The sequence below is a fragment of the Phascolarctos cinereus genome, unplaced genomic scaffold (assembly GCF_003287225.1).
Source record: "Phascolarctos cinereus isolate Bilbo 61053 unplaced genomic scaffold, phaCin_HiC Scaffold_726;HRSCAF=1367, whole genome shotgun sequence".
Lineage (NCBI taxonomy): Eukaryota > Metazoa > Chordata > Mammalia > Diprotodontia > Phascolarctidae > Phascolarctos > Phascolarctos cinereus.
In genome coordinates this window covers 177,417,855-177,445,092 of record NW_027556098.1, presented here as the reverse complement: position 1 = coordinate 177,445,092, position 27,238 = coordinate 177,417,855, and the positions used below count along the sequence as shown (strand labels likewise).

Sequence of the window (27,238 nt, the reverse complement as noted above, 5' to 3'; positions counted from 1 at the left end):
AAGGTGTGGCTGTCATCTTACCTCACCAAGGTGTCACTGCCTGCTCCTCCAGGACTGTAGTACAGGACATTCTCCAAGGACAAGGAGAACTTCAGCCCCTCTGCCTCAGAGATGTACAAGTTGGTGCGGTTGTTGCTGTGACTGACACACACAAACACCTGGTCTTCTGAGGCATCCGCAATGTAATATTCCTTTGGGAACAGAGTGGAGAAACAGGTGAGGAAAAGTCTGCTTGCCCCAAAACTGGACCAGAAAGGATCTTCCAAGAGCTATGTAGGTGGCAGTGGCCAGAGGCAAGCACACAGATCTCCCCAGCTCTGGCAAAGAAGCTTGTTCCATTGTTTCTATCCCCTGGTCCTGCTGGGACTAGGCAGGAAAGGGGATGAGAAACCAAGGCCAGCCATGCTTGCAACATGGCTTGCACCAGCCTCCAGGTGGGTGAGTCCACAGGCTATCTCCCCAAAACCTCCTTTTCTCTTGCTTTCTCTCTTTTTCCCCACATACAATCTTACCAAAATAGCTGTCAAGGAACAAAAATATATTACTAATCTGAATTTCAGGTCACTCCCTTTTTTTTGGTGGGGAGGGCAGGTACTAGTAGTCTCCACACAATAAGGAAGCAGGTCAGGGAGGAGTCTTAGATAATCTGTAAACCACGTAATTTACTCCTAAATCCTAACTCCTAAGGAGTCGGATACAGACGAACCCTGCTAGATTAAAAGGTGCTAGAGCCAAACTCCCCTGGCCTGGAATACACCCCCTGCATCTTCCCACTCTTCTGTTAGCCCCCCACCTATATTTCAAGGCCCACATCCAAGGCTACTGCCTCCAAGAGCCCTTTCCTCAGCTTAGCAGGACTTATAGTTTGCATCATGCATTTGGTCCCTCAATCAGAAGCTCTCTTGGATCACCAGCTGACCATTTGTATATCTGTTTTTGTGTCCTCGACTGTACCAGCAGTTCCCTCAAGGACCAGGATCATGGCTGAAAACCTAAAGCTGGGCGTGAGGCAGGCTTTTCAAAGATGTGTGTGTATTTGGCCTGACTTCTTATCCCTTGACAATGGCTGATTGACTCCGCAGCACTACATGCCCGGCCCAACCTTCTCCTACTTGAGGCAATAAAGATGCCAGGTCAAATCCAGCTCAAACAATGAAAACAGGCAAATTACCCCAGAGAAATAACAAACACCCCGAACAGCAGTGCCCAGAGCCTCCCCCTGACATCTCCAACCACAAGAGACATCCCTGGGCATGGCCAACCTCTCCTCTAACCACAGCAAGCATGACAGGAGCGGCTGAGTGGGCAGACCCTCCCTCTCCCTGGGCAAGCCAATTCCACTCACATTAATGGGATGCCTGGTGACAAACTGGGCGGCTCGCATGGGCTTTCGGCCAAAAGAGACCCAGAGCTGGACGGAAGACTGCTGCTGACTGCCCAAGAGATGCTGCCAGGGAGAGAGAGAACTTCAATGAATTACATCAGCTCAGAGCCACTCTCGCAAACAGTGAGAGGGAAAACCATTCTAATTCTTTATTTCCTTAGGTAGCAGGTTTACAATAAAGGGAGGACGGTGGTGCCCATGATTTCATACATGAAAGCACACGAGGGGGATACAATTTTTCTTTGGCCATCTTTGATTTGATGAACAGCCTGTGTTTGCCATTTGTACGATCAGGATGCCAGAAAACCACAAGGTAGACCCTGAGCAGACTGAGAGGAAGATACAGACCAGAGTCACATAAAATGAGCAGGCATAGATAGGTAGTGACCTGCATCACTAAAGGGGTACCTATATTGCTGAGCTCTCAGGTACATCTGAGTATCTTAGTAATTTATCATCAAATGGAATTGTAGTGTCTCTTTTCAATAACTAACATTAATAACACATGAGAAAGGATTGCAGATTAGACAAATTAAAAATTTTATCTTACTCCAGAAAGCAGTCATTCACACATGTACATCTCACACAGTGATGGAAATGAATGTACACTTAGCACTGTCAAATCCTGAAGTCAAAGATCTGAGCTCAGATTCTACCTCAGACACTCAATGTGTGTTCCCAGTCACGTCACTTAACTTCTGTCTGCCTTAATTTCCCCATGTGTAAAACAGTTAAAATAATAGCACCGACCTCCCGGGGTTATTGTGAGGATAAAACGAGATATTATTACATTGACAAACAGAGATGTCTGCTGACTTTCTTACTGGAGATTTCAAACTATTCCACAGACACTGTCCCACAGACATCTCAACTGCAGTGTGACCAAAATAGAACTCACCCCCTTCCAAACTTCCACATTTCTATTAAGGACACCATCATCTTCCCAATCTTCCTGGTTTACAACCTCACTGTCATTCTCTACTCCTCACTCTCCCTCACCCCAAATATCCAATCAGTGGTCAAACCCTGTCATTTCTGCCTCTACAACATCACTTGCCTCCTTCCTGCTCTAACGACTGGTTCATACAGCCATCACCTTAGTTCACCTTCTTATCACCTCTAATCTGGATTACTCCAACAGCTGATACAACCACTTCCTAATTATCCTCCCTGCCTCAAGTCTTTCTTCATTCCATTCCAATCCATCCTCCACATAGCTGCTAAAGTGGTATTTCCTTACGTATAGGGCTGACTCTGTCACTCCCCTAATCCATAAACTCTAGTGACTCCATTATTGCTCTAAGATAATATATAAAATTCCTCTGGTCTCAATCTTCTCAAGTGAAGTAGGAGGTTAAGCCGTTTACTGTTAAGTGTGATGGGTCAGGTTCAACTGAGAGTTTGAAAAAGAGAGGGCAAGATTTCAAAGAGTCACTGTGGGGGATGAGACAAAAAGCCACAAAAAGAAGAGAGGAGAAGGACTGTCATGCAGCACTGAGGGTCCAACTGAGGGTATTCCTCCTACTACCTTCTATCATGAAGAGAGCTTAGAAAGAATTCATTTCTCAAAATCATTGGATGTGGAACTCAAAAGAAAGCAAACAATCAGAAATTACCCAAAGGTTATGAGAATGGATAACTGGGAAAATGGTAGTATGCAAAGAGAAGCAGGTCAAAAACAGTCTTTCAAGTGTCTACATTAAGGGGAAAAAATGAGGAAGATGATTCAGAAAAGAAGATTTAGTGATGATAATAACAAAGAAGAAGGGGAAGATGAAGAATAAGAGAAGGAAGAAGAAAAAGAGGAATTAGCATTTATATAGTGCTTTAAGGTCTCCTAGTTCCAGAATCTCAGCATCATCCTGGATCCTACATATCTAATCCAATCAGCTGCCAAATCTTGTGGGTTTTCCCTTCATAACAACTCTTACAATCTGACCCCTACTCACACAGGTACCACCTTAGTTCAGTCCCTCATCACCTCTCACCTAGATCATTGCAACAGCCCGATGATTGGTCTCCTTGCCTCAAAACTCTCCCCATTCAAATCCATCCCACACAGTGCTGCCAAAGTAATTTTCCTTTAGTGCAGATCCAACCATGTGACTCCCTATTCCACCAACTCTAGTGGCTTCCTATTGGCTCCAGAATAAAATATAAATTCCTCTGTTTCACTTTTAAAGCCCTACACAATTTGACCTCAATCTGTCTTTCCAGCATCTCCCTCCAGCACGAGGTGATCCAGCCAAGCTGGCCTTCTCTCAGAGTCTCAGACAAGACTTCCATCTTATATCTCCAAGCTCTGAACTGGCTGTTCCTAAGGCCTAGAAAGCACTCCCTCATCACCTCCACCCCACAGAATCCCTCTCTTCCTTTAAAATGCAGATCAAGCACCTCCTTCTGCCTGAAGGAAGTCTTTACAGATCACCTCAGCTGCCAGTGCCTTTCCCACCAGGTTACCTCTATTTAAGTAATGTGTATATATAAAATTCACATTTGGGCTTTATATATTTTTATGTATACTTGATGTCTTCTTCCCCCATTAGAATGTAAGCTCACTACAAGCAGGGATCACCTTATTCTTTGTACTTCTATCCCCAGTGCTTGGCGCAAGTAGTTGCTTAAGAAATACTTGTTGATTGAGACAGAATGTCGATTCACTTGATAATATGTAAGGAAAAAAAAACTGGAGGGCATCCACCTTGGTAAAAGACCTCAAGTTTATGCCCTAGAAAGATCAGGTGATTGCTGTCTTCAAATGTTTAAAGGACTATCACCTAGGAGAGGGGTTAGATTAGTTCAGTTTGGCCCAAGAGAGCAAAATGAGGAATGATGGGTGGAAATAACATAAAAGCAAAATTAGTTTCATGTAAACAAAAAACGTCTCAATAATTCGAGCTATGAACAGAGCAGATGTAGAATTCTAAAAGTGGAATGAATGAGCTGCCTTGGGAAGTAGAGAGTTCTCCATTTTTAAAGGTCTTTAAAATAAAGGCTGGATGGCCATTAGTTTGAGGCACATCGCAGATGAAATTTTTTCAGGTATACATTGGACTGGATGGTCACTGAGGTCACAGCTCTGACACTGTGTGAACCAGGAGTACTCAGCAAGGCAGAGACAACCAGGAGAACGTGTCATAGAAGTCAATGGAAAAGAAAGTATCCAAGAGGAGGGAGTGGTCAACAGTACTAAATGCCATAGAAGAATCAAGGAAGAAGAAAACTAAGAAAGAGCCATTTGACTTGGCAATCAGAAGGTTTCTAGTGGTGGAAATGGAAGCTAGATTACAGAGGGTTTTGGAATGAATGATAAGGAAGTGAAGACAGTGCATAGAGATTTCAAGACTAATCAATTCCATAAGTCTAGAAGTGAAATGAAATTGAGCGATGGGAATTGTATAATAGAGGGTAGCAGGTTTGGGATTTTAAAATATTTTTAAAGGAACCTTGGTCCTCACCAGCTATGCCTAGCATGCCCTATAGTACCAAGATGGCTTAGAGAACAGGTCTGGTGACGGACTCTAAGTCTGTCATCCAAGGAACAGCCCAGATGAATGTGAAGAGGTTCATCCAAAGGATAGGATCAAAATAATGAATTCTGAAGTTGGATCAGCCCTCCAATACTGCCTACTAATTTGCAAACGGGTTACAATCTGTACCTAGGGAGGGAACACTCACATTGATGCAATCTCAGACTCTTGAAAGCACTGGAAAAAAAACCCAGAGGAGGGGAGATGGGCATATTTGTAGACAGTGAAGAAAGAGCAAGGGAGGGAGAGAAACTGAAGGCTTAACTTCAGTGGGTTTCTTTTCTCCCTAACCTCCACTAAACACATCCCTTTAGGAAAACCAGTCTTTAGACTGATAGAGCAGAAGACAGAACTGGTCTCTGATCCAGGAAGACCTGGGTTCAACTCTTGCCTTTGATGCAAACCGGCTTTGTGACCCTAGGCAAGCCCCTTAACCTCTCTGTGTTCTAGGTAACTCTCTAGGACTAGATGTTGCAGAGAATATGAAGGAGTTTCCTCATCTGGGAATTCCCTATACTAATGAAATCACAGATCTAGTGCTGGATACAAGGCTTGGGATTTTACTTTGTTTTGGAGTTCGTTTTTTCCCCACACTAAAATAAGAGCTCAGGACTGGTGGAAAGGGGGATATGAGGAGCTAGGAAAATAAACATTCAAAGATGCCAAGAGGGGACTGCCATTTTTGTACAGCTTCCACAGAGGGGAGTGAACTCTGCAGCAGAGCACATGGGACTGAAATTAATCTGGTCTAAAAATCAAAAGGTATATGAGTACATCATCTAACACCAAAGGACTAATAAGCCAACAGAGCTGCCTAGAGATGCTGCATGGGTTATCTCTAGAAACTCAGCTTAGGTACAGAAGCAGCTGAAAAAAGGATTATTACTCGTACCACACGAAGAAGTCTTGCGACAAATCATGATTATTCATGCTGATGGAAGGAAGAAAGTGGCATAAGTAACCCAAAACTATTTCTAAATGGCTTTGCAATCAATTGTGTGACTTGAAAAATAGAGAGAGAAATAATAATCCCTCACATTTATACAAAGTGCTTTCTTCATAATAAGTGGATGTGCAGTAGATAGTGCAACGATTATTATTCCCATTTTACAGATGAGGAAACTGAAGGTCAGAAAGGTTGAAAAATGACTTGATCATATTCAAACAGCTGTGAGTATCAAAGCTTAGATATGAGCCTAAATCTCCTGATTCCAAGTCCAAGGCTCTTTGCCACAAGCTTTAAATAGGATCAGATTTGGGATCAGGGGAAAAATATACAGTTAAGGGAAAAAAATCCAAACAAGCTGTCCTTTGGAAAGGTGGGGCAAATTTGGGGAGACAAGGAACCTCACTCAACATTCCTTAGAAATGAAAAGTCATGAAAAATTTGTTGTCTTAAAGAAAACCAAGATGAACTATGAGCATTAAAAGGTTTACCACTCAGCATTTCCTGGTTCTTTGTGCCCCAAAAAGAAGTAGCAAGGCTAGAGAGCCAGCCTCAAAAACCTGGGTTCAAATCCTGCCCCTGATACATATTGGCTGGAGAAGGATTTCCTTAGGGAAATCACTGCACCTTTCACTGCTCTAAACAACTCTCCAAGATTACAAATCGCAAAGAAGGTACTAATAATCTGCATTAGTGGGAAGAGGCTTCCTCACCTGGGAGTTCCCAATCCCCATAAAACCACAGGCTCATCTCTCCCTCTATTTTGTTTCACAACATATAAATGCATGTGGCAAATCTCAGTATGCCTGCTCACCACCTGCCATTCTCATCAATAAAATGGTACTTCCCTGACCCTAATAGGGATCTTTGTGAGTCTCTCTGCTGTAGGTGCATCCATTTCTTCTGAGACTGGTGACAGAACAGGAGACAGAGGGCATGTCCATGGCAGGAGGCAGAGGGAGGGGGAGAGGGAGGTTAGGAAAACACGGCTGAGGCCAATGCAAATGGTCTGGCTACTACACAAGTTTCCAAGAGCAGACACTTTTCAAAAATCCTGTGAAAAGCAGAAAACAGGAGCCCCTCTTTCTTCTGGCCAACCCCCATATCTACTTCACCACTACGGTTTCCTCCTTGTCTTGGGGGGAAAAAATGAAAAAGCCTTCTCCCTTATCTGGGCTTCCAAAACCACAAGGTTGCTTGGTTCTTTCTCGCTTGCTACCAGTCATATAAATAAATAAAAGCCTAGCTATGTAAACTATGACTGACTTCAACTGCTACCCTGTTAACTGTGTCAGGAAGCAGATTAACCATTTAGAGGTTACTAACATACTCTGTCCCTAATTGCAGTCAATGGGAGGAAAGGCCCCAAACAGAGAGCAAAGAGAGAAGCTGCCAAGGCCCCAGGAAGACAAGCCATGCAGCTCTGGAGGGTCCTGTTTGTTTGTCTTCCGACTCCTACAACAGGCCATCTGACCTGAGAGACCTCAATCTCTCATCCACCTCACGTCAAAATCCCGGACATCAATTCCCTCTCTCTTGTTATCCAGTCTATGACCAAGAGGTAGGTGGCCCTTCTTGCCAAGGTCAAATCCTCTGTATGTATACTAGATCTCATCTCCTTCAGCAAACCGCATTCAGAGTCAGTCTCCATGTCTCTCTGTCTCTCTCTCACTCTCTCCCTCCCTCTTCTCTCTCTCTCCCTCCCCCTTTCTCTCCTCTCTGTCTCTCTCCCTCTCTACCCCCTTATTGGTTCCCTCCCTGCTTCCTTCAAACATGTCTCTCCTTTTCTTAAAAAAGAGATCCTATAATCTTCACAAACTACCATCCTCTATCTTTCTTCCCTTTCTCAAACTCCTGGAAAAAACCGTCTAGGCTTGGTTCCTCTTCTTCTTCCTCCTTTTCCCCAGTCACACTCAATTTCACTCATTCCGTAACTCTCTGCAGTTTGGCTTCTGACCTCATCACTTAACTGAAACTGTTCTCTCCAAAGTTACCAATGAGAGTAAATCTGATGGTCCTTTCTCAGTCCACGTCCTCTACCTATCTGCTGCGTTTGATACTACCAACCACCCTCTCCTACTGGATGCTCTCTCCTTTCTGGGTTTTCATTATGCTGCTCTCTCTCGGATCTCCTCCTGCCTATCTGACTATTCCTTAGTCTCCTTTGCTGCCTTGTCATCTGTATGATACTCCATAACTGTGTGTATCCCCCAAGGTTTGGTCCTGTACTCTACTCTTCAAAGGGGTACCCCCTCCTCCACTCTCTCTTCTTCCCCACCACTTTCCAACTTCCTTATATGTCTTGTCTTCCCATTAAATGTAAGCTCCTGAGTCCCATTAGAATATAAGCTCCCTGAGGGCAGGGGCTATTTTGTTTGCTTGTATTTGCATCTCCAACAATTAGCACAGTGCTTGGCTGTAGTAAATGCTTAATAAATTCTCTCTATATACAGATATAAATGATATATAAAGATGTAGATGACCGATATAAAGATAGATAGAGAGATAGATTTCTTTTCCCTCTATATATTTTCTTGGTATCTTCATCAGCCCTTGTGGGTTTAGGTCTAATTCTCATTTCTATACAGATGACTCACAGATATAAGTATGCATATGTGCATGTACACATATACACCTATGTGTATATACTCATAAATATGCACTTATATAATATACTTGTATCTATACATACATGTAGGTGCACATATATGCATATATCAATATGTGTATCTATGTGTCCATATTTGTGTGTGTGTGTGTGTGTGTATGTGAGACAGAGAGAGAGAGAGAGAGAGAGAGAGAGAGAGAGAGGTATGTGCTATATACAAATCTCTCACCTAAGCTGCCATCATGGTATCACCAATTCTCTACTGGACATTTCAAACTGGATATCCTAGAGATATCTCAAGCTCTACATGACTACAACTAAATTCATTCTCTTTTCCTTTGAAACTTCCCTTCTTTTAAATTTCCTTGTTTCTTTTGAAGATCCTTCCTCCATCCTTCCTCCAGTCTCCTCCGTTCATAAGCTCATCATTATCCTGGATTCTTCACTCTCCCCCTCTAATCTAATATCTAATCAGTCAGCAGGATAACAATAATAGCCAGTTCTTTCTCTCTACTCACACAGCTACCACCCAAGGTCAGGTCCGTGTCACCTCTCACCTACATGATTACTACAGTCTTCTAATCTGTCTCCAGCCTCAAGTCTTTCACCACTCCAGCCTGTCCCACACACTGCTGCCAAAGTAATGTTCCTTCAGGACAGATCCAACCATGTGACTCCCCTCCAGTGACTTCATATTTAGGATAAAACGTAAACCCCTCTGTTTAGATTTTAAAGTCCTTCATCACCTCACCCCAACCTACCTTTCCAGACTCAGAGAGCATTACTTCCCCTTCCACATTGCAAGCCAGCCAAACTGGTCTTCTCTCTGCTCTTCACTCATGACACTCCATCTGCCAGCAGTGTACCTTTTCAGCGACTATCCCCTATACCTGGATTTCATGCTCTCCTCACCTCTACCTTGTAATAGTCTCTTCCTTCCTTTAAGATGAAAATCAAACACCATCTTCTGCATGAAGCTTGTTCTCATATCCCCAACTCCTACTGCCCTCCCTCCCAAACTACCTTGGATCTAACCACTTTGTAAAGACAACTTTGTATTTATGCAGCACATATTTTTATATGTATGGATTGCCTCCTCCATTAGAATAGCAATAGTGTGAATATTGTTTCATTCTTGGTACTTCTAGGTTCAGTGCCTGGCATGGGGACTGGCACATGATTTAATGATCTGATAAGAAATAAAACTGATATAAACTATATTATGGTTAATAACCAGTCACAGGTATTGAATAAGCAAGTCTTCTACTGTGACTTCTGGCTACAGGGGATCAAACAAAGGGCAAGGAGAGGTAAGAGTCCCTCCACTTACTGGCACAGAAGCTAGAAGCTTAAATCCTGGGATGTTTTACTTAAGGCACTAACTCCCACTGAATAGTGTCTACACTAATGTCTATATATTCACTCAACTAAGCCAATTAGCATATTTCTGGAGCTTTGAAGAAATCTACTTGATGAACATCAAGGAAATAACAGTCAAACCAACAGATAAAAACTCACCTTTATGGGCTCTATTAAATTCTCAAAGCATTTTCTTCACAACAATCCTATAAAGCAGGTTTTATTGTACAGGAAGCTGGTGATGAAGTGGATAGAGCACTGGTCCTAGAGCCAGGAAGACCTGAGTTCAAATCACAGCCTCAGACACTTACTAGCTATGTGACTCTGGACAAGTCATTTTTTTTTTGCTTCAGTTTCCTCAGCTGTAACATGGGGATAATAACAGCACCTACCTCTCAGGGTTGTTGTGAGAGCCAAATGAGATAATAGCTATAAAAAGTACTTGGCACAGTGCCTGGCACGGAGTGCTATATAGGTGCTATGTAAATGTTTATTCCCTTCTCTATTCCCCACTATCCTCATTTTAGAGATGAGGAGAAAATCCCAGTGTCATATAGCTGCTGTCAGAACCAGGATTCAAACCTAGATCTCTGCTGCCTCCAAGCCTAGTCTTTTTTTTTCCCCCAATGCTCTACATCACTTTTTTCTTAGCTGCTCATGAGAATTTATGTTTGTAAAGCTGTCATAAGGTCAGAAGGAAATTCAATGAAATGCCATGCTCTGAAAGACACTTTGAGAGGTTTCTCCAGCCCCAGCAAGACAACATTCAAGCCTGCTGGAGCCATCTTTTTTCCTAAATCTTTCCATGAACAAAGACTCCAAATAATCCTTTGGAAATGAGTCTCAGGATCCAACAACCTCTACAGGCAAGACAACCATCACCATGTCTCGGTAAAGTCCTTCCTGCTTCAACTAAGCTCATTTTTTGTAATTGGCTTTAAGCTTCAGTCGCCCCCTTCCCACTTACCACCACCTTTGTGGCAAATAGGTACTTGTCACGGAGCTGAAAGTCTCTGACTTCCTCCAAGATCACTTCCTGGTTTTCCCTGGACTGGAAGAAGTCTGTACTTTGAAAGACAGTGGAGAAGCCTGTGGGTTCATGCCGTTCAATGTAGATGGTATTGGGTTTGTCATATGGATCAATTCCCCTGTGGAAAGGAAAAAACGATTACTGTTATACTCACACACACAGGACGCCTTCATTTTAGGCATCTCACTGACTTTCTCAGCAAGTCATAGGATCATAGGTGGCATAGTAGATTGAGCCCTGGCCCTGGAGTTGGGAAGACCTAGTTCAGATCCTGCATCAGACAGTTACTAGCTATGTGACCCTGGGCAAATCATTTTACCTTTATTCCTCAAGTTTTCCATCTGTAAAATGGAATAATAATAGTACCTATCTCTCAGACTGCTGTAAGGATAAAATGAGATATTTATAAAAGAGCCTTATAAACCTTAAAGTGATATATAAATACTAGTTATTATTATATATATATATATTATTATACTAATCATCATCTCCCCCAGAATGCCCAGCACAGTGCTGTACTAGCACAGTAGGTACTCAGAAAATACCTGCCCAAATAGAAGGAAGGAAATCAGCCTTTATTAAGCACCTACTACAAGGGAGATACTGTCCTAAGGGCTAAGTATAAAAATGACCTCACTTTGTAGATTTCTGAGGTAAGAATACTTTTCAATTTTAACATTATTTAATTTTAGAGATAACAGAATCACAGAATCTCAGGAGCAGAAGACACCTCAGAGTGCATCCATTCCAACCCAAACCTCCACAGATTTCCCCTGGACTGCATGCATGACAAGTGGTCATCCAGCCTTTGCTAGCAGACCGCTCTTCGCTCCCACAGCCTACTGAGCTTTGGGGAAACTCCAGCTGTTCAAATGCATTCCTTCATGTGAGGCCTACAACCTCCTCTCCACAAAGTCCACTCCTGGCTCCTGATTCCAGCCCTCTGGCCCAAGCAGAACAAGTCTGATTCTTCTCCCATCATTTTGGCCAACACCCTCATTTGACAGATGAAGAAGCCAAAGCCCAGAGAAATGCAAATCCCAGTGTTAGTTACTGACAAGAGCTACAACTAGGGCGCCTCAGTCTTCTGATTCTTTGTCCAGTGATTTGTTTTTCTTGTTCAACAAGAGTACACTGTGTGTAGTTTGGGGTTGGCACAAAAGATGGCATGTGGATTCCTGCCACCCCACATCAAATACAAAGAAATGACTGACCACAGGACTTATCCTAATCATTAACTCAATTCCTAACACATACCGACAGCTGGGCAATATGAAGGCTGGCAGGAAAAGGGAGTAAAATGAAGAAATGTCTATGGAAGACACCTCTTCTTAGTAACCTTTCAAAAATAAGGGGCGATACAATCTAATGATTCCAATGACTCAATCTTCTCCAAGCACAAGCAGCCAAAAGGCTTGGAAAGAAAACACAACAGTGAGAAAAATTCCCCAAGAACAAGGGCTTATCTTTCTCTTTGTATGGCTCCATAAAACATATAGGTGCTTATTAGCAGCCTTTTGAGTAATGAAGAGCCCAGTGAAACTCCCTCAAAATACCCCTCCTAAAGCCTCATTTTAGAGTTTCCATTTCAAGGGTGGCATAATTTACAAAGAAAATGACATTACAACTGGGGACATTTCTACTTCTGTTCTGTAATCCAAACAAGTCCTCAATAAATTCCTAACTAGAGCAATGGAAGAAAACTGGCATTTTAGATAAGACCTGGATGAAAATGGTTCTTCATTATCTGATATTGTGTGTGTGTGTGTGTGTGTGTGTGTGTGTGTGTGTGTGTGTGTGCATGCGTGCGTGCGCCTGTACATGTGTGCGTGGGTGTTGGTACAATCTGCTCTCCTCCACAATTAGAAGTACTGATTAGAGTATTTCCGTTGGTGGTTATGCAAATTAGTATAAGGCTCCTCAGTATCAGAGAGAGAGAGAGAGAGAGAGAAAAAGAGAGAGGCTGGAGGTAGGGGAAGGAGAGGGTAAAATTGTTCTCAGATATTTAGAGACCTTGCTTGCCTAAGAGTCTGTTTTAGATGCATCTCTAATAGAAATCATGTCTTATATTTCTATAGTCTCTTCTGGGCAAATATGTCAAAGGTTGTTCTAACATTCTAACTTAAAATATTTATAGAAAACATCAGAAGAGACAAAGCTTAATGTTTTTTACACAGCAAAATGTGGTATTTCTGAAAGACCACTTCTAAAAAATGGTCTTCAGAAAGCATCCAATATCCTCCTGATTTCCTAATGGATTGAGAAATCCCAAAGATCTGATCCCCTCCCATAATCAGTCCTCATTCAGATTAAGCTAAGTCTATTCCACTTGGAGTTCTGACTCAGATTCTGTAGAACTTGGTTTGATGGGGGGTTTTTTCCCATGACTCTCAATCCCAAACTGGGCCAAACATGTTTACATTAAAAGTGGGGATCAAATTGGAGAGAAGATATTTAAACGTTAATCCCACCTCTTAAGATGGTACAACTTACCAAGCAAATGACTTCACATGTTCTTGAATCATGACCCAGGTCTGGCCAAAATCATCGGATTTCCAGAGCTGCAAATCAATAACATGAAAGTGATGAAAGAGGGCTAAGCACTCTGGACCAAAGACAACTAAATCACCATCAAACTCCTCCTGTGAAACCCAGTCTTAGGGAACACAACGCCAGAGTCTATAACAACAGGCACATATCACTAGAGCCAACAGGAGTGCACAAAAAGCATTTAAGGACAGGGAACAACAGATAAATCTGCTACCCTATCTTCTCTGCAGTGACCAAAATCTCAAATGCGTGTTTTTGGGAGGAAAAAATGATTGGGTCCATTTCCTTTTCTCAAAGAATGATGCTCTTCTGGCTTTCCAGAAATGGACATTTCCTCTAGGATTGTATCTCAGCTGATAGAATATGGTCAGGGAGTTACTCCTAGGTTTTCCTCCCTCAGAAATAACGTCCCTGAACACCTTTAGCGACTTTAGGTGACTAAGGTGGGCGTGAGGGAGAAGAGTGAACATTAGTCAAGGACAGAACTACAGAGCTTCCAATAGAATCATCAGTATACATGGGGAACATAAACATGACAAATAGACCTGTTGGACCTAGCCAGAGAGATTATGGATAAACCAATCACCTAAACTTGAAAAGCCCCAACCTGGAGGCCCTTTCCGAAGGTTGTTTTATGTGTCCCTGGCAACAGGACGTTGGAAGACAAGATCAGAAACAACAATAAAGATACCTGAACCACTCTGGGAAACTGATGTAGCCCCATACTTGGTCCACTCCTTTTCTTCTCCCTCCTACCCATGCCAAGCCTTTCCTATGAGAGACCTAAAACCTTACCAAAATAAGTAGGAGGCATTTTTTTGTTAAATAGGCTACAAGTAAAAAGAAAATGACCCACATTTAGTTGGCACAATCATTACCAAGCCAACCCAGGGCCCAGGCAGGTTTATGCCAGGCCTACATCCCTGACCTACTTAATTCCAGGCCTGAAATTGATCCCCTTGCTTTCCCAAAGGAGTAAACAGTTGATGTTATTCTAATATAAATTCTGGGTAAACATACCACAGAAGGCCAGAAATGTAAAAGCAGCTTGTAGAGTCCAGGCTCCTGCTTTCTCTGTCATAATGGATTCCAGGGCCTCAGTTTACACCCCCTCCTCCCACTCAACAACAAAATATCTGTCTAGAAGAGCACTAGGTTAAAAAGCAAGAGGCTGCCAAGTGCTAGGATAGTGATCCTTGGCCAGAAGGAGGAAGGAAATTGCCAAGGGATGTATTTTTGCTTAACAACAGTAAATGAAATTGTGCTTACAAATGCCAAGCCTAGAAAAGGGAAAAGAATTAGTGAAAGGACACAGACAGAGAACAACAAGAAGGCAAGTAAAGAAGCCTTTACCTGTGCCTACTAAGGGCCCTCCCAAGGCAGCAAGTGGGTGAGTGGAAGGAGGTTCACTTACCTGCTTATTAGGGTGAGATCTATCAAAGCCCAGGAGAAGGTTGGGGGCCTTGGTATGCAGAAGGAGGTCAGCTGCCCGAAATGGGATGGAGAAACCCTGAACAGTGCTGCAGAAGTCAAAAGTAATCCAGAGGTACTGGGCATAGGCATCCACAAAGATGTACTAGAGCAGAAAACAGAGAAGACAGAGGCACACAATGACAAAAAGTTAGCAATAACCAGCCACCCCCGTAGCTATACAATGTGAGAGTACTAAGGAGAAGATGAAAACCAGGGAGGAACGAGGGGCCTGCATATCCATGGAGAAGAGGGCCTTCTTACCATCTAAGCATGTCAGTGAAGAGATGCAAACATACAGAATCAAGAGAATGATTCATACATTGACAACATCATAAGGGAAAGCAATGTTGAAAGATTTCAGAACTCTGACTGATACAATGAACAGCTTTAATTCCAAAGAAAAAATGGTGAAGCATGTCCCACCTTCTGACAAGTATGTCTTGTCAATTACGTCTCCCACCTCTTGGCAAAGAAGTGGTGGGCTACAGGAGCAGAATGACGCATACACTGTTGGATATGGCCAACGTGCCCATTTGTCTTGTTTAACTGTGCTTCTTTGTTCTAAGACAGTGTTCTTTCTATGGGGGAGGGCAGAATCATTGGGAAATAACAGCAATTTTTTAAAAAGCGAATAAAAGTAAAGTTAAAAACAAAATATTCCAATTTTTTCAAGAGGGAGAAAGAAAGGAAGGAAGGAAGGAAAAGAAAGGCAGGCTAGAAATGACTGAGTTAGGCAACAGAGAGGACAGGTTAGTATATCCCACATATTAGTCCTATTTAACCAAAACTTTAATGATCTTTGTGACTTCCATCAGAATGTTCTTCTAATTTTTATCTTTCATTGTTGACCACCATCTCCAAGAGGTGAAGACTTTTTGTCATCCATGAATGAATGAATGAATGAATGAATGAATGAATGAAAGAAAAATGATTTGTTAAGCTTTCAATTGACAGGCAGTGTACTAAATGATGGAGATACAAATACAAAAAACGAAAGAGTCCTTGCCCTCAAGGAACTTACATTCTAATCAAGGAAAACGACATATTTAGGGGAGTAATGACCAGAGTGGGTAGTTCTGGTCTGGGAAGACTCAGGGATGGTGAGTAAAGTAATGTTGATTTGATTACTGTTCTCAGAGCAAAAGTGAAGGTGACTTGGATAGTGGGTAATGGTTCATTCTTTTCAAAGGCCAACAGCAGCCAAGAGACTGGGAAATCAGAGTCATATAGTAGGAAGATCAACGGATTTGGAGTCAAAGGACCTAGGTCTGCAAATTTACTACCAAGTGACCTTAGGTACTGAAACCCCTTTGTGCCTTAGTTTCTTCATCTGTAAATAAGGGCTTTAGATCAAATGGCTCTGAAGTCCCTTCTAGCTCTAAATCTGTGATCCATTGATTCTATGAGGTTATGATTTACCTGTACACCTGATAAGCTGAATTAGGAGTGGGCAGGGAAGGGACAGGCTGGAAAAGAATTCCAGTACCAGCACCATTCAAAAGAGCCCCAGGTCAAACTTTAACATCACCTGCCCAGGAGTTTCACCCGCCCTGTGAGAATGGCTTTTTCTCCTTGCACAAGCAGGCTGGACTACTTCCATAGCAAAAGGAGCGCCTCTGAGGCCAGCAGACTTTTCTCTGTAGCATCTAGAGGAGTGGCTCCTGTGGGAACAGGACGCACCTCATTTTAGCTGTACAAGGGTGACTGAGTTTGAACAATAGCTTGGCAGACTAGCAACTGCCTGCCTATAGAGGCCCTTTGTGGGGAGGGAGAATAAGGGCCTGTTCTAGGGTTGACCAGGAAGCTCAGCAGAGGACTAAGAAGTCAGAATCAGCAGGATCCAGTTCTACCATGAGTCTGGTCACAGAAATAAAACATACAAACTGAATGCAAGAAAACCTTCCTGATCAACTTCCCTCAACAGGATCCACTAGGCAAGCCAACCTAACTGAAGTACCAAGATTCCTTAGGGAAGCAATGGGAGGCAGCATGCGCCAGGTGGGTAAAACCAATGCCACCATCTCCACCACCACCTTCCCTCAAGGCCAGATGGAGAAAGCCTAGGTCTATGAAACTAAGAGCTCTGGGAACAGAAGAGATCCCCCACCCATCTGCCCTGCTTTGAGCTTGGCCCATGTCATTGCGGAAAACAAGCCCTATGGAGAAATGGCCCATATTCCTGGCTACCATCAACACCAACTTCTAATCAGATGCCACAAATGGACAGGTAAGCCCAAGAGCCTTAGGCAAGTCAGTGACCCCAGACGACCAATTCTTAGTTTTGCATCTAGCTCCTTGAAGTCATCATTCTGGGAACCAACCCTTGTGGAAATGAAACCTTGCAACTGATTCTGCAGGTGCTACAGCCCTAATTCCTCAACAACCACAGCTACATAAAAGACAGAAAACAAAGCTCTTAACACCAAAGTCCTTGGCACCGCTGAATGGCTCAAGAATCAGAAACAGAAAAAAACAGTTTTCTGCGGGGAAGAAAAAAACATTAAAAATCTATTACCATCTGCTTTGCCACTGCCATTGCCCCCTAAGGACCATGAAGTCTTTCCATCTAACTTGAGGGAGCTGAAACCCTCTACGTGTGTTGTCAACTCCCATTAGAATGTGAGCCCCTGGAGACACGGAACCATTTCCCCTTTAGAAGGAACACTGGGGATCATCTAGTCTGATCCCTTTTAATTTTACAAATGAGGAAGCTGAAACCCAAGAAGGGTATGGGACTTGTCCAAGGCCACACAGACAAGACAGAACAGCACTAGAATTTGCACTTAGTACAGTGCCTAGCACACAGTAGGTGCCTAATAAATGCTTACTAACTGACTGTTGATTGCAAGTTTAGGGCTTTTTCAATTTCAACTTTTTCAACTACTGCCTTCCAGTATTCTTTATTTATTTATTTATTTTGGTGAGGCAATCAGGGTCAAGTTACTTGCCGAGGGTCACACAGCTTTAAGTGTCAAGCGTTTAGTCTGAGACCAGATCTGAACTCAGGTCCTCCTAACTCCAGGGCAGGTGCTCTATCCACTGTGCCACTAGCTGCCCCTGTCTCCCAGTATTAATACAATATACTAACCACCACCAAAAACCATTATTGTCTGGCTTAGATGAGGCAGCCCCCCTCCAATTATTTAGCATAAAAATATCTCAGGAAATAGTCTGAGAAAGATGCAAAAGAGGTGCTGCTATTCTGGAAACACTACAACAATAGTGGCCATTAATCACCAAGGCCTCACTTCTGCAGGTGTCTCCCTCAAGTCTCCCTCCTTCATAGGTCACCTGGGTGTCAGAAGAAAGGATTTTTCAATACTGTTTAATGCCTTTAAATTCACCAGGGTTGGTCCAGGCTCCTAACTCATCAGGTCATGCTTGAATTATGGCAATAGCTCTAATCCAAGGATTCTTAACTTGGGATCCATGGACATCCCTGGATAAATTTCAGGTGGCCCACAAATTTGGATAGGGAAAATTATTTCCACAAGTGAAATTTACCATTTCCTTCAATTATTTTTTAAAAAACTATCACTCTGAGAAGGGGTTCATGGGCTTCACAAGACTACCAATGGGGTCCAGGACACAAAAAAAGTTAAGAACTCTTCTCCAATCATCTCTTCTGCAAACCATTCTGCACACTGCCATAAGATTAATCTTCCTACAATTCCTCTCCTAAATAACTTTTTTTAAAATTCTAAACCTAGCAAAAACTCAACAAATAATCAGGCAACAAATCAAGAAATAAAACTCTCAACACAACTTTAAATTCCAAACCACATATACGTTTTGGTAAAAATATTAACTTTGACCAAAAAATATTTACTTGTTCTTTGTGTCCTCCTTCCAATCTCTTTTCCATCTGTATACTTACACATTTTATCGTGGCTGTCCTTTAAAAGGTCATGGGGGTGTCCCGATGCTAATCACTTGCTTAAAAACTGTGAGTTGTCCCCCCAGTTCCTTCAGGATAAAGTCCAGATTTCTAAGATGGCTTGTCAGGTCATCTTATTTCACCCTACTTCTTTCCAGGCTTCTCCTACTCAGGGAGAACTCTCACAATCCTCTTATAAAAAGGCACCACCCAATATGACTCCCATCTTTGCTCATGCTGTCCTCTATTCTCCTTACTTTACTCAGAACATTCCCCTTTCTAATACTTAGCACAGTTCCTGGCACAAAGTAAGTGCTTAATAAGAAATAAATAAATAATATTCACACAGCGCTATGTTAAGCCCTTTACAATTTTTATCTCATCATAACAACCCTGGGAGATAGGGGCTGTTATTACTCCTATTTTAAAGATCAGGAAATTGAAGGGAACAGAGGTTATGCCAATGGTCATACAGTTAGTAAATTTCTGAGGCTGGATTTGAACTCAGGTTTTCCTGACTCTAGGCTCACACTCCATTCACTGTAGCACCTAGCTACCTAATAAATCTTTATTGATTGATTTCCATCCCACCTCTTCAAATCCTATCCATTCTCAAAACTCCAGCTGGTCCCACTTCTTCCAATAAAGAATCCCTCTAGCCACACTGATCTCCTTCTTTAACCTCCAATGACATTCTGGGGGGGGCCTATAACATTTTCTCACCCCTGTACCATTGACGTTTAATGATTTTGTGTGTATATGTCTTGTCTCTCCAACTAAACTATAACTTCCCAAGGACAGAGAACATGGCTTACACTTTTCATGTATTCTTTATCCTAATATAATATCCTATTTCCTAACTGCTGCACCACCCAGCTGAGGCAGCTAGGTGGCTCAGGGGATAGAACATGGGCCATGAGTCAGGAAGACCTGAGTTCAAATTCAGTCTCAGTCACTCAGTATCTGTGTGACCCTAGCAAGTCACTTAACCTGTTTGCCTCAGTTTCCTCAAAGGCAAAATGCAGATGATAACAGCACCTACCTCGCAGGGCTGTTGTGAGGATCAAATGAGATAATATTTGTAAAACACTAGGCCCAGTATACAGCAGGTGACATATAAATGCTTATTCCCTTCCTCTTCCAAAACTGATCACATGGTAAACACTCAATGAATACCTAGCATAGTTGGTCTTATTCAGCAGCTATTCACCACCAGTTGTGATTGCAGAACCATCAGGAAAGTCTTTCTTTCCCCAAAAAATGTCGTTCTCCCTCCTAGCTAACAATGCCTAAAGTTCTATATTAAGGGTTCACTCTTATGACTTAAGGTTTTGACACATGTTAAAATACAATAACCTCTGGAGGGGACAACCCATTAGACTTTATAAGCTATTTACACACATTACATTATGAAAATGAACTTATCTAATTCTTTCCTTAGAACAAGTTTTAAAGAAGGAAGAAAAATGTAGGTGGGGAGTGAAGACAGTACGGTATGTCACAAGGGTTCAAAAACTGGGACAGAAAATGGTTGGGGGGTGCATCTAGGTAGTACAGTGGATAGAGCACCTGCCCTGAAGTCAGGAGAACCTGAGTTCAAATCCAGCCTCAGACACTTGACACTTAGTAGCTACGTGACCTTGGGCAAGTCACTTAACCCCACTGCCTAGCAAAAAAAAGAAAAGAAAGAAAGAAAATGTTTGGTGGCACCAAAAGCCAATTCATACACTTCACAATTTTACCTGAGATTGCCCCATCTGGTCATCTAAAATGAATCTGAGTAACTTCAGCATAAGACACAGAACTAACCACAGGGGTTACCTCTGTGGTACTGTGAGGGCTACGTGCTCTAGAAAAGGGCCCAGGACCTTTCAAACTCATCAGGTTGGGTCTTACAGCATGAGCAGTTCTGTCTTGCTACAGCAGGGGTTCTTAACATTTTCTGAGTCTTAGACCCCAGTGAATCCTATGGCTCCCTTTCTTCATAATTGAAGAAAATGCTAACTTTTAGTAAGAGACAAGTAGAAATAAAGATCTATTTTTTCCCCATTCACAGACAGCATGAAATCTGGAGGAGGGCGCTAGAGCTTCTTTCTAAGTAACTTAGGGAGTCAGGAGAATGAAGAAGTACTGACAGCTGGAACTAAAAAAGACCTGAAGCCTTCATATAAACCCCTCATCATTACCACCATCATTATCAATTACCATTATCATTATTATCATAGCATTAGCTATGGGCCTCCCATTGTTTCCATATATACCCCTTCAGCCTGCACCCTGCCCTTTAATATTAGAAAAAATTTAATTTCTTCTTCTTTCTCATCAAGGTGGTCCTCAATGTTAACATTTAACCATGATAAAAATGTCAGGGGGCAGGGATGGAGAGGCACTCAATAAGATTCTCCCAATGCCCCTGCTGACAATAAGATTCTCCCTGATGGCCTTACTGACAACAAGGCACTTCAGAAACTCTGTGCGGTTTTTCTCAGGAAGTATCAGGTCTGGTGGAACAATGTGACTTCTGGGTGAAAATAAACACAATTAACATAATACGAGTCACCATTTCCTTTCGGGGGAGTTCAAGGAGTGAGACAACAGACAGCTACCACCAAGGAAGTAGAAACTTCCTCTTGGCAATGTTTCCTCCTAGGCTGCTACACAAGGCCTCAGCACCAGTACGTTCTATGGCTGTCAGGACATTTCATCCCCTGGCTCTGAATCTCCACCAGTTATGAAGCTACTCAGAAGCCAGAGATGTAGCCTGCTCGTATAATCCCATACAAAGTAGTAAGTCAATGGGGCACGTTGAAATGCTAACACAAAGCTCTACTTGTCTGGGGGACTTGGAGCTACTAGCATCTCCTCAATACTACTGAAGCTAAAAGCCACCTCACCAAGCTCTCCCTCCAAACTACATCCAATTCAACAAATCTTAAAGTGCCAACTCTGTACAAGGCACTGGGCTAGATGCTGGAGATACAGAGATGAAAGAGATCACAGAACATGCCCTCAAGAGGCTTACAACCTAAGAGGTGAAGGAATGGACACATTTTTCCCTTCCCAGTCCTATTCCAGACTTTCTCTAGACTTCAAAACCATGGCCTCTCTACTGCTGGCTCATCCTAGAAGTTCCCTTACAGCCCAAGGCCTCCTTGCTCTGGAACAGGCTACCATCCTCATGGCCCAAAAATTGCAAGGCCTGGCTCTCTTCTCCACCGGTGAGTTCCTCCTGGAGCTTCCACTTTGTGGAATGACCCAGACAGGCCTGCATTCTTTCTCTAGATTTCAAAGCCATGCCTCCAGTCAGGTACCTTCATCCCTCTCTCCCATTACCCTGCTTTGCAGGTCCTTGAGGACAGGGACTAACCTTTTTTTGCTTGTATTTGTATTACCAGGACTTAGCAAAATGCCTGACACACATTAAATGTGCTTGTTAGTAGTAAATGCTTATTTCCTTCCTTCTTTCCTTCCCATACAAATATGGATGATAGAAGGGGAAATGTGATAAGTGCAAAGCAGGGGTCCTCGAAAAGTGCCATGAGAAATCCATTTCAGCTGGGGTCAGAGTCCAAAAAGGCTTCATGAAGGAGATGGTACCTGAATCAGGTATTTAAGGAAGGGACTTTGATATGTGAAGTTGGTGTGGGTGGGGGAGACAACTGATTCTAGCTAGTCACAGAGGACTATGATAAAGGATGGAGAAGGAAGAGAGAAGAATAAGAAGGGAAGTGGTGAGAAGACCAGTATAGCTGAAGCAGGCTGTCCATGCTCCAATATAAGAGAGTGAGTTAAGACTAAACAGTGATGCCAGAGTGTAGAAGGCCTTGAACACCAGTTAAGGAGTATGTATGTATGGGGGGTTTGCATACACATACACACACACACACACACACACAAAATATATTTTTTAATGTAACTGAATTTTTTTTAATCTGGTAGAGAAATTTTTTGCAATAAAAATATAATTGAAAACTGTTCATTTCATATTTTAAATAAAATCAGCCCAAAGTCTGCTAAAAAAGCAAAGCCCTTAGGATAGCCAGATGAGAAAATGGGGGGGGGGGAAGAACCAATGGCCTGGTCTGCAATATATAATATCTGCTGGTTTGATTTTTCTCTCCATGCAAAAAACAGGGCCTGGGGTTAGTCAATGAGGAATTGATCACTGAAGTGAACAGAGCAACATCAAAAGTGGCTCTGAATGGAAAACAACAAAAAGACAGTCAGAGAAGACTGTAACTGATTCACTGAATGCTGACCTATTCTATTCACCACTTTTTCAATTCCCTTTCAGATATACAGTTGCTGTGAGAAAAACACTTTGTAAACCTTGAGGCCCTAGAGAAATGTAGTATACAATAATAAAAAAGATAATCGTTATTATAATTATTACCACCCCAGAAGGTAATGAGTGAAGTGGAGGATTTTCTGCAGGCTGCTTCTGCATTAGAAATTCTAATTAGTGGGGCAACTACGTGGCACAGTGGATAGAGCTCTGGCCTTGGAGTCAAGAGAACCTGAGTTCAAATCCAACCTCAGACACTTGACCTTACTAGCTGTGTGACCCTGGGTAAGTCACTTAACCCCAACTGCCTCACCAAAAAAAAAAAAAGAAATTCTGATTAGTAACATGGCATCACCATACTGTGGAGCCAGCCTTACAAACAAGGTCTCCTCCATAATAAATGTTCCCCTCCATAAGCAAGAATTAGCAGAGTCTCAGCAGAAACCATGGCTTCACAACCTGCCCCCAAAATGTTTCAACACATTTGTTTTCCCATAACAACTGAGCTCTTTCTTCCCTAAACAGGGTCCATTAAAGCAGTACTTTGTGGCTGCTACTTCCTTACCCGTTTGTTGTCTGCTGGGCTATGGTAGAATTGAGCAATCACAGCTTCGGTGTTGTTTCCCACACCAAAGTTGAATTTCTCCGATATTTTCTGGAATGATTTCCCATAGTCGTAAGACACATAAACCTGGAAGGTGGGGGGAGAGGAAGAGAGGGGAGAAAGAAATACAAGAGATCAGACAGAGAAATATCTCCCTCTGGCTCCACTTTGAAACTGTCCCATTGCAGGTTCTGAATGTATTAATAATTATGTCTCAATGGCATAATGAAATTACAGGTGTTACCAAATAATGTTAACAAGGAAAGAATCAACCCACCTCTGTGTCTGTCCCCAGTCATGGTTACCCAAGGACAACGTAACCTGCTTGAGAAAAGGGCCAACATGACTGAAGCCATGATAGCCACTCTACACTCCTGACTGGGTCTAATGGGTTCAAATTATATCCAGAGGTTTGTATTTGTCTGGATGGACTAAAAATGTGTCCTGTCTGTCAGGTCTCCACTACCACATATTTCCTGCCTTCTGGGAAGCTCTACTCTTAGGCTGTGCTGGAAGACTGGGAAGAAAAAGACTGCCAACAGAAAGGCAAGAGAGAAGGAGGGGAGAGGAGGTGGACAGGAGAGAAAGAGGAAGAGGAAGAAAGGAGGGAAGAGAAGGAAAGGGAGTAGAGAAGAAAGGGAGAGGGAAAGAACGTGAGGGAGAAGAGAGGAGTATTGCTACGTGTTTTTCCTTATTTCAATAAGAAATATTTTTAAATTTAGTGTATCATAAATTCCAGCTCTAAAGTTCTTATGATTCCTCAAGAGGAATAGGGAATTGTATGTGACATTCAACTCAATTCAACAAGAATCTACTGAGGGCCTGCTATGTATAAGATACTATGATAAACACCAAGGATACAAAATTTTAACACGACAGTCCTTGACCTCAAAGTGAGGGTGGAAGGATGGGGTGGCTGAGAAAGTAACCCATTCACCAACGAGTCTGATACAAGGTAGGGTGTAGCAGGAGCAAAAGACAGTCAATCGAAGTGCGTTCAGCTGCTCCACTGGTAGTTACACTTTTGTCAATTTTCTACTGATCCCAAAAGATACACAGGCCAGAACATGGATGGTGTGAAGGAAGTGGTCAGTGCCACACACCATTCTAACCCTGTCTACACCTTCCTGGCTATGAAAAGTGCAACGGGGTAATAAAAGCACTGGTTTAGAGTCCGGGTTGGGGAATCTACGGCTGAAGCCACCGGTGGCCTCAAGGCTGCAGGCTCCCCATCCCTGGCTTTAGACAAATCTGACAAGTACATAATCAACCCAAGACCACTTGTTTTGCTTTATCTTCAAATATCTCATGAGGAACAGAAGGGCTCCTAAAGGCTACGGAGGAGTACCCAGAAAAGGGAAAGCCATGGGAATCTGGGGGTGGGGGTAGGGCAGAGAGTCAGCCATCACCCTCAGTGATGGCTGCTATCTATTAGGCACAAAGTTAATCCAATCACAACAAAGGCATCTGCACTTATATGGTTCTAATCTAAAGTAACAGGGACACAGACTTCATAAAAGCATGGAGTGCTTTCCAACTGCAGAAGAGGAAGTCGAGGATTCAACAACAGAAATTGAAGTTGTTTTTCCCTCCCTAAATTGTGAAACTTTACAGAGAAGCTTAGGACAAATTATTAGGAAGCAGAATAGAAGTTCTATTTGAGGGCAAAAGGATATAGTGAAACTCAATCTTTTCTTGTTCCCTTTCCCCCAATACACACGCTCCAGACACTGAATGACTTCAGAGAAACTGCATACTGTTTTATGTCTCAGAAGGAAAATGTGAGGGGAAAATATAGTTTTTCAAAAGGGAAAGTTACTTTCATTTACTTATTCAGAGTTGTCTAGAAAAATGTACTCTTGAGGGTAGACAGAGCTCTGCCCTTGAAGTCAAGTTCAAATCCCTTGTCTGCTAAAGACAGTCAAGTCACTTAACCTCTCTGGGCCTCAGTTTCCTCATCTGTAAATAAAAGGTTGGACTAGGTGGGGGACCTCTAGCCCTTCTGGATCTAAATATAAATCTATGATCCCTAGAGCTTCCTTCAAAGTGTACTCTTTCAAATGATATTTTGGTAGGGAGATTTGACAACTTACCAAAAAAAAAATTGTTATCTTTCAAATTTAATCAGTCATAAAATTATGGGCTTGAAAGATCCTAACATCATCATCATCACCACTACCAAAACAACTGCATTCACGAAGGGCTTCAAGAATCCTTTGAAGTATAAGAGGATATAACTGACAGTGCCAAATGCAGCAGAGAAGTCAAGAAGATTGAGACTTTTTTTTTTTGACTAGGCTATAGGGTTAAGTGACTTGCCCAAGCTCACACAGCTAATTAAGTGTCAAGTGTCTAAGGTCGCATTTGACCTCAGGGCCTCTTGACTCCAAGGCCAGAGCTCTATCCACTGCACCACCTAGCTGCCCGTGATTGAGACTTTCTTAAAAGGCCTTTAGAGAATTTGGGAAATCCACAGCAACAATGAAGACGGCACAACTCCAGGTGCAGCACTGGCTTTCTGAAGGACATCTTCTCTAGCTGTCTCTAGCAACCCTTTGTACCTCTAGCATATAGCACTTGACACATAGCAGACTCCTAAAACGTCTCTTGAATTGAACGGCTGCTAGACAGAACCCATTTTCCCCTTCCTGATCAACTCTTACACCTAGACAAAATACAATTGGTGTGTGACCCTTTGGCCAGTTTTGTAACAAGAACTACCAACCACATGAACCAGACTAGATTTCCTTTAGTCATACGATATGTCACATGGGACAGAATCAAAACCCTCATTTTAGGATCAAGAAAAATAACATCTACTGTTTCATTTTAATATACTTGTCACAGAAGGAAATCTCAGCTGGATCTCGTTCTTTATGACTAAGATGTTCACATGTTACCCAACACCAACTTTATTCTGTTAAGGTGCCCAAAAATTCAATGGGGAGGTGATGATTGTTTCCAGTATTTTTCCACAAGATAAAAGTGAAACGTACAGGTCTCTGGCTTCCAGGATAATCCAGTTGCAAACTATAAGCACCATACTGCCCTTCTCTGGCATTTAAGAATCAACTGCTTGTATACTTTTTAACTTCCACTTTAATTACTGTAAGGAATTAACAAACTTTTCATTCAGGTCACTGTGAAAGAAAAGCTTGCTAACTTCTTTTCATACCACCAGATCCTGGCTCTAAGTTACAATGTATTAAAAAACAAAATTAACACCAAAAAAAGAAGCATTTCCAGATAAACGGAACACAAAATGAAGATTGTATATAAAACTGTGGATCTACATGTTGTGCTGCTCTTCAAAAAAGTGCATAATAAATTCAACACTACTTTACTTTTTATTAAATTTTATTTTTTTTCAATGAACAAAAATCCATTCCTACCCCCACCATTTGAAAAGAAAAAGAAAACCCTTGTAAAAAATATGCAGAGTCAAGTTTAACAAATTCTCACATCGGACACATCCAAAAAATATGTCACTCTATATCCTGAGTCAATTATCTCTGAAAGCAGGTGGGTAGCATGCTACATTAGCAGTACTCTGGAATGATAGAGGTATTAACTGGTACCACTCATTCTGAAG

The 27,238-nt window shown here is 42.3% G+C and overlaps 1 protein-coding gene across 1 annotated transcript in view; it reads right to left on the bottom strand.

Annotated features, from left to right (window-relative positions):
- Positions 1-27,238, bottom strand: part of SORL1 (sortilin related receptor 1) — a 213,393-nt gene that overhangs the window by 141,570 nt on the left and 44,585 nt on the right. The window contains 6 exon segments of the mRNA XM_020984875.2: positions 22-191; positions 1,346-1,447; positions 10,795-10,975; positions 13,351-13,418; positions 14,822-14,983; positions 23,608-23,733. Coding sequence (XP_020840534.1) covers positions 22-191; positions 1,346-1,447; positions 10,795-10,975; positions 13,351-13,418; positions 14,822-14,983; positions 23,608-23,733 — 809 coding nt within the window.